The sequence below is a fragment of the Hemitrygon akajei genome, chromosome 3 (genome assembly GCF_048418815.1).
Source record: "Hemitrygon akajei chromosome 3, sHemAka1.3, whole genome shotgun sequence".
In the NCBI taxonomy this organism is placed as follows: Eukaryota; Metazoa; Chordata; class Chondrichthyes; order Myliobatiformes; family Dasyatidae; genus Hemitrygon; species Hemitrygon akajei.
Genome location: NC_133126.1, coordinates 1,429,695 through 1,442,097, shown reverse-complemented (window position 1 = coordinate 1,442,097; position 12,403 = coordinate 1,429,695). Strand labels below are relative to the sequence as shown.

General features: G+C 42.5%; 1 protein-coding gene across 4 annotated transcripts in view; it reads left to right on the top strand.

The window, feature by feature from the left end:
- Window positions 1-12,403, top strand: part of flvcr2a (FLVCR choline and putative heme transporter 2a) — a 230,772-nt gene that overhangs the window by 201,842 nt on the left and 16,527 nt on the right. For all 4 annotated transcript variants that reach the window (XM_073039134.1, XM_073039132.1, XM_073039131.1 and 1 more), the window contains exon 9: window positions 3,323-3,381. In XM_073039134.1, coding sequence (XP_072895235.1) covers window positions 3,323-3,381 — 59 coding nt within the window. The remainder of the gene's footprint in view (window positions 1-3,322; window positions 3,382-12,403) is intronic.

Sequence of the window (12,403 nt, the reverse complement as noted above, 5' to 3'; positions counted from 1 at the left end):
GATGCCATGCCCAATCTAGAACCTATTAAGCTCTACCTTAAATCTGGTCTCCATAGCTGCCTGTGGTAATAAATTCATCACTCTCTGGCGAAAGAAATGTCTCCGCATCTCTGTTTTAATTGGATGCTCTTCTACCCTGAGGCTGTGTCCTCTTGTCCTAGACTCCCCCACCATGGAAAGCATCCTTTCCACATCTAATGATTCTTTTTGTTGCTCTCTGTAGGTTTTAAAAGCTTCCCAATCCTCTTCATTCATTATTTTTTTGCTTTATTGTATGTCCTGTCTTTTACTCTCCTGCACCTTCCTTGTTTTCCCTAGAAACTCACGCCATTGCTGTTCTCTTGTCATCCCTGCCAGTGTCTCTTCCAATTTACTTCAGCTAACTCCTCTCTTGTACCACTGTAATTTCATTTACTCCACTGAAATTCTGCTACATCAGACTTTTCTTTCCCCCTACCAAATTTCAAGTTGAACTGAATTATATTGTGATCACTGCCTCCTAAGAGTTATTTTACTTTAAGCTCCCAAATCGCTTATAATTCATTACATAACACCCAATCCACTGTAGCTGTTCCCCTAATAGGCTCAATGACAAACTGCTCTAAAGTCATCTTGTTGGCATTCAACAAACTCACTGTCACAATCCATTACCAACCTGGTTTTCCCAATCGACCTGCATGTTGAAATTTCCCACGAATTATCATAACATTTCCCTTTTGACACACCTTTTCTATTTCCCATTGTAATCTGTGCCCCACATCCCAGCTACTGTTGGAAAGCCTGTATATACCTACCATCAGGGTCCTTTTACCCTTGTAGTTTCTTAACTCAACCCAAAAGGATTCAACATCCTATGATCCTAGGTCACTTTTCACCAGCAGAGCCACGCCATCCCACTCTGCCTGCCTTCCTATCCCTCTGATAAAACATGTAACTTTGGACATTCAGCTCCCAACTAGTATCATCCTTCAGTCATGATCCAGTGATGGCCACAACATCATACCTGACAAACTGTAATATTGCAACAAGATCATCCGCCTTATCTCAGTCTCGGCCCAAAACTTCGACTGTACTTTTTTTCCATAGATGCCGCCTGGCCTGCTGAGTTCCTCCAGCACTTTATGTGTGTTACCAGTTTCCTGTGTCCTGCACCTTGGGTGTAACTACTTCTCTATCACCCTTCAGCCTCCTGAATGATCTGGAGTTCATCCAGCTCCAGCTCCAGCTCCAACTCCTTAACGAGCAGTGTTAGAAGTTTCAGCTGGACGCAATTCTTGCAGGTATAGACATCAGGAGCACTGGATTTCTTCCTGCCTTCCTTTGTCCTATAAGAAGAGCAATCAACTGCCCTGCCTGTCCCAGCTTGAGCAAATATAAAGGAGGAAATCTACATACAACTTTTTCACCTTCTCTCACTCAAGCCTCTGTGAGTGAAATACCACAGTGGCATTTATGAGGTTGTTAGATAGACCCATGAATATGCAGGAAATGGAGGGATATGGATCATGTAAAACCAAATTAGACTCGCATTTTGGACTCTGTCTTTTTCTTTAAATTACTTATATGTATATGTTTGGAGTTACAAATATAACAGTGGCAACAAGGTAGTTTTAAAACAAACACAAGGTGTTAAGATTTTAAAAATGCCCATGAGAAAAGGTAAGTTAAAAAACACAGTGCAACACAGCACATGCTTCTTTTAAAGGGACAGAAACCGTCGAATTAAAAAAATGAAATGGAAGAATTCATGGGTTCATAAACAGTGAATAGTGGGTGATAATAACCATAAAAAGAGAGATGTGAAAGATTGACACACTTGATTACACTACAGGTAACTGGATATTGTATGCAGAGCAAAATTTCTTCTGTACAGGTCACATCTTTCCTGGAAAAGAGCGCAGTGATCCAGAAATATGAAGCTCTTCCTCCTACACCATCTCCTTAGCCTTTTCTGGCCTCACTTGTACGTGGCACGAGTAACAATCCTGAGATCACAACCCTGGAGTCCTGTGCATAACCCTAACCCTAACCCTAATGCACCTAGCTCCCTGTACTCTCTTTGCAGAAGCTCGTCCCTCTTCCAACCTTTGTCATTGGTACCTATATGGACCATGACCTCTGGCTGCTCACCCTCCCACTTAAGAATTCTGAGGAATTGATCCGAGATGTCCTGAACCCTGGCACCCGGACGCAACATGCCATCCAGGAATCTTATTCTTGTCCACGGAACCAACTTTCTGTTCCCCTACCACCACAGCTCATCTCTTTTCCCCTCTCCCCGATTACCTTTCCTTCTAAGTCACAGAACACTTCCCTCTGCTAAATCATTCCCCCACCCTCAACAGTATCCAAAGTATACCTGTTGTTGAGGGGAATGGCCACAGGGGTACTCTGCACTGGCTGTTTAACTGTTTTTCCCTTACTGACTGACACCCAGTTTCTTGAGTCCTGCACCTTGGGTGTAACTACTTCTTTATATGTCCTGTTTTTCACCCTGTTAGCCTCCTGAATGATCCAGAGTTCATCCACTTCCAACTCTAACTTCTTAACACAGAGTGTTAGAAGTTGCAGCAGGATGCAGCTCTTGCAGGTGAAGTTGTCAGGGACACTGGAGGTCTCCCTGCCTTCCCATGTCCTGCAAGAGGAGCATCTAACTATCCTGCCTGGCATCTCTACTGTTCTAACTGAGCAAATATAAAAAAGGAAACAATAAAGAAACTGAAAAACACTACCTATAGCTTTTTGCCTTCTCACTCAATCCTCTCCTCGCTGAATCCTTGAAGAGCTAAAGCTCCAAATCCTCACTCTAACAATGCCTGTGCTTTATGTTTATTTGCCCTTGCTAATCAATCTCAATCTGATTGGCCATTGTTCAAAGATGAAACCCTGTGCAGCGCTGCTTTTGAATGCATATTTGCCAACCTGTGAGAGTCTTCTCTCCTCTTGCTTCCAATCTCTGATTGTCACTGTCATTGGTTGCTTTCCCTAGCAGCCGAGAGCTTGCTATTGGAAGTGAATTACTTTGTTACTGGTGCTGCCAGGTCACAGGACTGGTGTCAGACATGAATCTTTTACTCAAATATTCCACTTTAGATGCTGGGCTCTTTGTTGGGTGGTATTTATCGGGTGAGGGGCAGAGTAAGTGACCTTACATCAGAGCTAAGATACTTCAGGTAATATCAACCTTTCAGTGCAGGTGCTCCCTGATTTGCACCTTCTTTTACTTCAATCAGTCCTGATTACAATTAGTTAAAGAAAATATGAAAGTGCAAATGAAAAGTGGCGAGAAGGAACTGACTATGTTATTCTTTACATTTGACAGCTGTAATTAAATCGGATCTCAGGAGACAGAAGGCAAACATGCATGCGGCAGAAGAGTCTGTGAGTAAACTCTGCTTCCGTCCTTGTACACCTGCATGCGCAATGTGGCTCTGTTGGGGAAACCACTTTCTTTGGCATCCTTTCCAAAAGGGTATTGTGGACAGGAGTTGCTGATTGGTTGTTCCCAATTCACAGGAACACCATGATTGTTCCAGCAATATTCTTAGTCTCTGCACATTCATTTGCCTGTCTAAGAGCCTTTTAAATGCCTTCACCACTCCTGGCAGTGCATTCTAGACACCCACCATTCTGTGTGTAATAAAAAAAACCTCGCCCTGCACATCTTTAAACTTACCCCCTTCATCTTAGACATTTCAATCCTGGGAAAAAGAGATACTGGCTTTCTAAGTCTCTCATAATCTTAATTTTTATCAAATCTCCCTTTACTCTCTAACACTCCAGAGAAAACTATCTTTATTTGTCCAACCTCTCCTTATATCTCTAATCCAGGCAGCATCCTGGCAAACCTCTTTTGCACTCTTTCCAAATTCTCTACGTCCTTCTTCCTACTGGAGAAATATATATTTAAAAATAAATAGTGGAGCCCTTACTATAATCTCCAGTAATTTCTCCACCAGTGGTGTTTGGCTCACCAGCCTGTAGTTACCTTGATTATCTCTGCTGTCTTTTTCAAAGGTGGCTCTGCTGCTCATGAAGGCAAGAAAAAGAGTAGCGAGCTGTTGTGGTAGGGGATTCCACGGAAGGGGAATAGAGAGGAGCTTCTGTGGCTGCAAACAGGACTCCCGTATGGTGTGTTGCCTCCCGGGTGCAAGGGTCAGAGATGTCTCAGAGAGGCTGTAGGGCATTCTGAAAGGGGAGGGTGAGCAGCCAGCTGTTGTGGTGCATGTAGGTACTAACAATATAGGAAGAAAGCGGGATGAGGTCCTACAAGCTGAATTTAGGGAGCTGGGAGATAAATTAAAGAGTAGGACCTCAAAGGTAATCATTTCAGGACTATTACCGGTGCTGTGTGCTAGCCAGAGTTGGAATAGCAGGAGGGCTAGAATGAATATGTGGCTCGAGTGGTGGTGCAGGAGGGAGGGTTTCAGATTCTTGGGGCATTGGAACCACTTATGGAGGAGGTAGGACCAATACCATCCGGATGGTCTACATCTGGGCAGGGTCAGGATCACTGTCCTAGGGAGAGTGTTTGCTAGTGCTGTTGGGGAGGCTTTAAACTAATATGACAGGGGGAGGGGAACCCACAAAGAAAAGAAGAGGGAAGTGATGCAGAGACCAAAGCTAGAGTTGGTGAAGAAAAAAGTAAGAGTGCATAAAAGTAAAAAGCAAAAATAGCATAGGTCACTAGATTCTAAAAGGACAATGAGTATAAGGGCACTTTATCTAAATGCCTGTAGTATTAGAAACAAAGTTAGTGAACTTGAGACACAGATCAGTACCAAGGCATCTGATTTAGCGGCCATTACAGAAACTTGGTTGCAAGGTGGAGCTGACTGGGAATTAAATATCCAAGGGTATCAGGTAATACGGAAAGATAGGCAGGAAGGCAGAGGAGGTGGAGTGGTGCTCTTGATTAGGGATGAGATCAGGGTGATTGTGAGAGACGATATAAGATCTATGGAGCAGAATGTTGAGGCCATCTGGGTAGAGATTACGAATAGTAATGGGAAAAAATCACTGGTGGGAGTTGGCTATAGGCCATCTAATCAAAATATTGCAGTGGCATAGGTGATTAACCAAGAAATAACTGAGGCTTGTAAGAACGGAACGGCAATTGTCATGGGGATTTTAACTTCCACATAGATTGGGTGAATGAGGTTTATCAAGGTAGTCTTGAGGAAGACTTCATAGAATGCATCTGTGATGGCTTTCCTGAGTAGCATGTTAGTGAACCTACAAGGGAAAATGCTATCTTAGATCTAGTCCTGTGCAATGAGACAGGTAAGATTAACAATCTTGTAGTCGGGCATCCTCTTGGAAAGAGTGATCATAGTATGATTGAATTTCGCACTCAGATAGAGGATGAAATTGTTAGATCTAAAACTAGTGTATTGTGCTTGAACAAGGGAGACTAAACAGTATGAGGGAGGAGTTGGCTAATGTGAATTGGCTATTTGGTAGGACAGTTGAGGAACAGTGGAATACTTTCAAAGAGATTTTTCACAGTGCTCACAAGTATATTTCAGTCAAAAGTAAGGACAGTAAATGTAGGGAGAGCCAGCCTTGGATAACTAAGGAAATAAAAGATAGTATCAAATTAAAAACTCATGTGTACAAAGTCGCAAAGAGTAGTGGGAGACTGGAGGATTGGGAAAACTTTAAAAAGCAACAGAGAACAACTAAACAAGAAATAAGGAAAAGGGAAGATAGAGTATGAAAGTAAATTAGCCCAAAATATAAAAACACATATAACCATATAACAATTATAGCACGGAAACAGGCCATCTCAGCCCTTCTAGTCCGTGCCGACGCTTACACTCACCTAGTCCCACTGGCCCGCACTCAGCCCGTAACCCTTCATTCTTTTCCTGTCCATATACCTATCCAATTTTAATTTAAATTTAAATTTAAGCTAGGAAAAGTTTTTATAAATATATAAAGCGGAAGAGGGTGGCTAAAGTCAATGTAGGTCCCTTGGAAGATGATAAGGGGAAATTGATATTGGGTAATAAGGAAATGGCTGAGGCATTGAATGACTATTTTGTGTCGGTCTTCATGGTGGAGGATGTGTCTAATATGCCAAAGAAGGATGTTATGGACGAAATGGGAGGTGAGAACCTCGATAAAATCACTGTCACTAAAGAGATAGTAATGAACAAACTAGAGGGCCTGAAAGTTGTTAAGTCCCCTGATCCTGATGGGATGCATCCCAGGGTGCTGAAGGAATTGGTGGAGGTTATAGTAGACATGTTGGTAATCATTTACCAGAATTCTCTAGACTCTGGGCAGATTGGAAGACAGCAAATGTCACGCCACTTTTTAAAAAAGGATGTAGGCAAAAGACGGGCAGCTATTGGCCAGTTAGCTTAACATCTGTAATCGGAAAAATGTTTGAATCTGTCATTAAGGAAGAAATAGCAAAACACTTAGAAAGGAGTGGTTCCATTAGACAGACGCAGCATGGATTCAGAAAGGGCAGGTCCTGTTTAACAAACTCACTGGAGTTCTTTGAGGACATAATGAGTGCAGTGGATAGAGGGGAACAGGTGGATGTCATATACTTGGATTTCTAGAAGGCTTTCGATAAGGTGCCGCACAAGAAACTTATAATTAAGATATGGATGCATGGATTCAGAGGAAGTGTATTGGCATGGATTGTGGATTGGTTTACCGATAGAAGGCAGAGAGTTGGTATAAATGGGTGTTTCTCCAGTTGGCAGTCAGTTGTGAGTGGGGTCCCGCAGGAGTCGGTGCTGGGCCCACAGCTGTTTACCATTTACATTGACGATTTGGAAGAGGGGACTAAGAGTAGCATTGCAAAATTTGCTAATGACACTAAACTGAATGGAAAAGCAAATTGTACAGAGGATATGGAGAGTCTGCAGAGGGATATAGATAGGTTAAGTGAGTGGGCCAAGGTCTGGCAGATGGAATACAAAGTTGGTAAATGCAAGATCATCCACTTCAGAAGGAATAATAGAAGAGCAGATTATTATTTAAATAGCGAAAGATTGCAGCATGCTGTTGTGCAGAGGGACCTGGGAGTGCTTGTTCATGAATTGCAAAAAGTTGGCTTGCCGGTACAACAGGTTATTAATAAGGCAAACAGAATGTTGGCCTTCATTGCTAGAGGGATTGAATTCAAGAGCAGGAAGGTCATGCTGCAACTATAGAGCATACTGGTGAGGCCACAGCTGGAGTACTGTGTGTAATTCTGGTCTCTGTACTTGAGGAAGAATATACTGGCTTTGGAGGCAGTACAGAGGAGATTCACCGGGTTGATTCCAGGGATAAAGGGGTTAATCTTTGGGGAGAGATTGAGTCACATGGGACTATACTCTCTGGAGTTCAGAAGAATGAGAGGGGATCTTATGGAAACATACAAAATTTTGAAAGGGATAGATAAGATAGAAGTAGGAAAGTAGTTCCATTGGTACGTGAGACTGGAACTAGTGGACATTGCCTGAAGATCCAGGGGAGAAGATTTAGGACAAAGATGCGGAGAAACAGTTTTTCCCAGGGAGTGGTGAATCTGTGGAGTTCTCTGCCCAGGGAAACAGTTGAGGCTTCTTCACTAAATATATTTAAGAATCAGTTAGATGGATTTTTACACAGTAAAGGAATTAAGGGGTATGGGGAAAAGGCAGGTAGATGGAGCTGAGTTTACGGACAGATCAGACATGATCTTATTGAATGGTGGGGCAGGTTCGATGGGCTGGATGGCCTATACCTGCACCTATTTCTTACGTTCTTATGTCCTTAAAGAAAGGAACATCAATAGCGACCCTCAAATCTTCTGGCACCTCAATCTTGGCTAGCAGGATGTTAAGATCTCTGTCAAGGCCTCATCTATCACCTACCTTGCTTTCTGTAGCAACATGGGCCAGATCATGACATAAACAGATGTAACCATTAGACCATAAGACAAAAAAGCAGAATTAGGACATTTAAAACCTTAAGACCATAAGATATAAGAGCAGAAGTAGGCCATTCGGCCCAGTGAGTCTGCTCCGCCATTCAGTCATCAGTTGATCCAACTCTTCCAGTCATCCCCACTCCCCTGCCTTCTCCCCATACCCTTTGATGCCCTGGCTAATCAAGAACCTATCTATATCTGCCTTAAATACACCCAATGATTTGGTCTCCACAGCCGCTCGTGGCAAGAAATTCCACAGATTTACCACCCTCTGACTAAAGTAATTTCTCCGCATCTCTATTCTAGAAGGACGTCCTTCAATCCTGAAGTCATGCCCTCTTATCCTGGACACCCCTACCATGGGAAATAACTTTGCCATATCTAATCTGTTCAGGCCTCTTAACATTGGGAATGTTTCTATGAGATCCCCCCTCATTCTCATGAACCCCAGGGAATACATCCCAAGAGCTGCCAGATGTTCCTCATACAGTAACCCTTTCATTCCTGGAATCATTCTCGTGAATCTTCTCTGAACCCTCTCCAATGTCAGTATATCCTTTCTAAATAAGGGACCCAAAACTGCACACAATACTCCAAGTGTGGTCTCACGAGTGCCTTATAGAGCCTCAACATCACATCCTTACTGTTATATTCTTTACCTCTAAAAATGAATGCCAACATTGCATTGGCGTTCTTCACCATCGACTCAACGTGGAGGTTAACTTTTAGGATATCCTGCACAAGGACTCCTAAGTCCCTTTGCATTACTGCATTTTGAATTCTCTCCCCATCTAACTCTCTGTTTTCTGCCGATCAGTCAATGCTCCACCCATGCTAGTAACTTCCCTGTAATTCCATGGGATCTTATCTCGTTAAGTAAGCAGCCTCATGTTCGGCACCTTGTTAAAGGTCTTCTGAAAATCCAAGTACACAACATCTACTGTATCTCCTTTGTCTACCCTGCTTGTAATTTCCTCAAAAAAATTCAGTAGGTTAGTCAGGCAGAATATTCCTTTCAGGAAACCATGCCGGCTTTGTCCTGTCCTTTCATGTGCCTTCAGGTACTCCATAATCTCATCCCTAACAATCGATTCTAACGACTTCCCAACCATTGCTGTCAGGCTAACAGGTCTATAGTTTCCTTTCTGCTGCTTCCCATCCTTCTTAAATAGCAAAGTAACATTTGCAATCTTACAATCATCCAGTACAATGCCAGAATCTATCGATTCTTGAAAGGTCATTGTTAATGCCTTCGTAATCTCTCCAGCTACTTCCTTCAGAACCCAAGGGTGCATTCCAGCAAGTCCAGGAGATTTATCCACCCTCAGACCATTTAAGCTTCCTGAGCACCTTCTCAGACATAATTTTCACTGCACAAACTTCACTTCGACACTCTTGAATGTCAGCAGATGTCTTCCACTGTGAAGACCGATGCAAAATACGTATGCAGTTCCTCTGCCATCTCCGGCGTCATTTTCTATTGGCCCTATATCTACCCTCAATTCTCTTTTACCTTTTATATACTTAATAAAGCTTTTAGTATCTTCTTTAATATTAGTCACCAGCTTCCTTTCATAATTCATCTTTTCCTTCCTAATGACCTTCTTAAATTTCCTTCTGCAAATTTTTAAAAACTTCCCAATTCTTTATCTTCCCACTAGTTTTGGCTTCCTTGTATGCCCTCTCTTGCTTTTACTTTGGCTGTAACTTCACTTGTCAGTCACGGTAGTGTTCTTCGATTCAAAAATTTCTTCTTATTTGGAATATATCTGTCTTGCACTTCCCTCATTTTTCGCAGAAACTCCAGCCATTTCTGCTCTGCTGTCCTTCCTGCTAGTGTTCCTTCCAGTCAACCTTGGCCAGTTACCCTCTCATGGTATTGTAATTTCCTTTATTCCACTGAAATACTGATACATTGGAATTTAGTTTCGCCTTCTCAAATTTCAAAGTGAATTCAATCATATTGCGATCTTTGTTTCCTAAGGTTTCCAAACCTGAAGCTCTGTTATCGCTTCAGGATCATTGCACCACATCCAATCCAGCACAGCTGGTATCCTAGTGGGCTAAACAACAAGCTGTTCTAAAAAGCCATCCCATAGACATTTGGCCCATTGAGTCTGCTCTGCCATTCAATCACGGCTGAGAGAGGAGCTTCCACAGGTGGATTGGAGGACGATACTGGCAGGGATGATGGCAGACCAGAGATGGCTGAAATTTCTGGGAATACAAGGCAAAAGATAGATATGTCCCACACAGGAAGAAGTTCTCAAATGGCAGGGGTAGGCAACCGTGGCTGACAAAATGAAGTCAAGGACTGCAGAGAAGCCAAGGAAAGGGTATATTAGGTAGCGAGTGGGAAGTTGGATGATTGGGAAGCTTTTAAAATCCAACAAAAGGCAACTAAAAAAGCTATAAGAAGGGAAAAGATTAAATATGAGGGCAGATTAGCCAATAATATAAAGCAGGACACCAAACGTTTTTTTTAAGTTATATAAAGAGTAAAAGGGAAGTGAGAGTTGATATTGGATCACTGGAAAATAATGCCAGTGAGGTTGTAATGAAGGACAATGAAATGGAAGATGAACTTAATGGGTACTTTGCATCTATCTTCACCGGGGAAGACATTAGCAGTGTGCCAGAGGTCCATGACTGTCAGGTAGCAGGAGTGAGTGCCATTTCTATTACAAAGGAAAAAGAGCTAGGCAAATTCAAAGGTCTTAAGGTCGATAAGTCATCTGGTCCAGATGGTTTACATCCCAGAGTCTTGAGAGAAGTTGCTGAAGAGATAATGGATACATTGGTCATGATCTTTCAAGAATCACTTGATTCTGGCATGGCCCCAGAGGACTGTAAAATTACAAATGCCATTCTGCTTTTTAAGAAGGGAGCAAGAGAAAATAAAGGAAATTGTAGGCCAGTTAGCCAAACCCCAGTGGCTGGTAGAGTGTTGGCGTCTATTATTAAGGATGAGATTTCAAGGCACTTGGAGACTAATGATAAACTCCTCAAGATAAAAAGATGCTGCTTAACAAGATAAAATCCTATGGCGTTACAGGAAAGGCACTAGCATATATAATGGCTGACAGGAAGGAGGCAGCAAGTGGAAATAAAAGGGGCCTTTTCTGTTTGGCTGCTGGTGACCAGTGATGTTCCTCAGGGGACTGCTTCTTTTCATGTTGTTTGTCAATGATTTAGATAATGGAATTGATGGCTTTAAAGTTTGCAGAGGATATGAAGATAGGTGGAGGGGTAGGTACTGCTGAGGTAGCAATGCAATTGCAGCAGGAATTAAGACGAATTGGAAGAATGGGCAAAAAGTGGCAGATGGAATACAGCGCTGAGAACTGTATGATAATGCATTTTGGTAAAAGAACAATAGTGCTGACGATTATCTAAATGGGGAGAATATAGAGACATAGAAAATCTACAGCACAATACAAGCCCTTTGGTCCACAATGCTGTGCTGAACATGTACGTACTTTAGAAATTACCTGGGGTTACCTATAACCCTCTATTTTTCTAACCTCTATGTACCTATCCAGGAGTCTCTAAAAAGACCCTATTGTATCTGCCTCCATCACCATCACTGGCAGCCCATTCCACACACTCACTAATCTCTGTGTAAGAAACTTAACCCTGACATCTCCTCTGTACCTAGGCCTTTCGACATTCGAGATGTTTCAATGAGATGCCCCACCTTATCCTTCTGAATTCCAGCAAGTACAGACCCAGAACCATCAAACATTCCGTATATGATAACCCTTTCATTCCTGGAATCATCCTTCTGAACCTCCTCTGGACCTTCTCCAATGCCAGCACATCTTTTCTAAGATGAGGGGCCCAAAACTGTTCATAATACTCAAGGTGAGGCTTCACCAGTGCCTTATAAAGCCTCAGCATCACATCTTTGCTCTTGTATTCTAAGACCTCTTGAAATACATGCTACGTAACATTTGCCTTCCTCACCACTGATTGTACCTGCATTTTAACCTTTAGGTTGAACATAGAACATAGTAAATTTATCCCTAACATCCTGCAAGAGATCCTTAAACATCAACCACATGTCCATAGTACATTTCCCTGCAAAAATATCATCCCAGTTCACACCCACAAGTTCCAGCCTTATAGCCTCATAATTTGCCCTTCCCGAATTAAAAATTTCCCTGTCCTCTCTGATTCTATCCTTTTCCATGATAATGCTAAAGGTCAGGGAGAGGTGATCACTGTCCCTCAGATGCTCACCCACTGACAGATCTGTGACCTGACCCGGTTCGTTACCTAATACTACATCTAGTATGGCATTCCCCCTAGTCGGCCTGTCAATATACTGTGACAGGAATCCATCTTGGACACACTTAACAAACTCTGCCCCATCTAAACCCTTGAAACTAATCAAGTGCCAATCAATATTAGGGAAGTTAAAGTCACCCATGATAACAACCCTGTTATTTTTGCACCTTTCCAAAATCTGCCTCCCAATCTGCT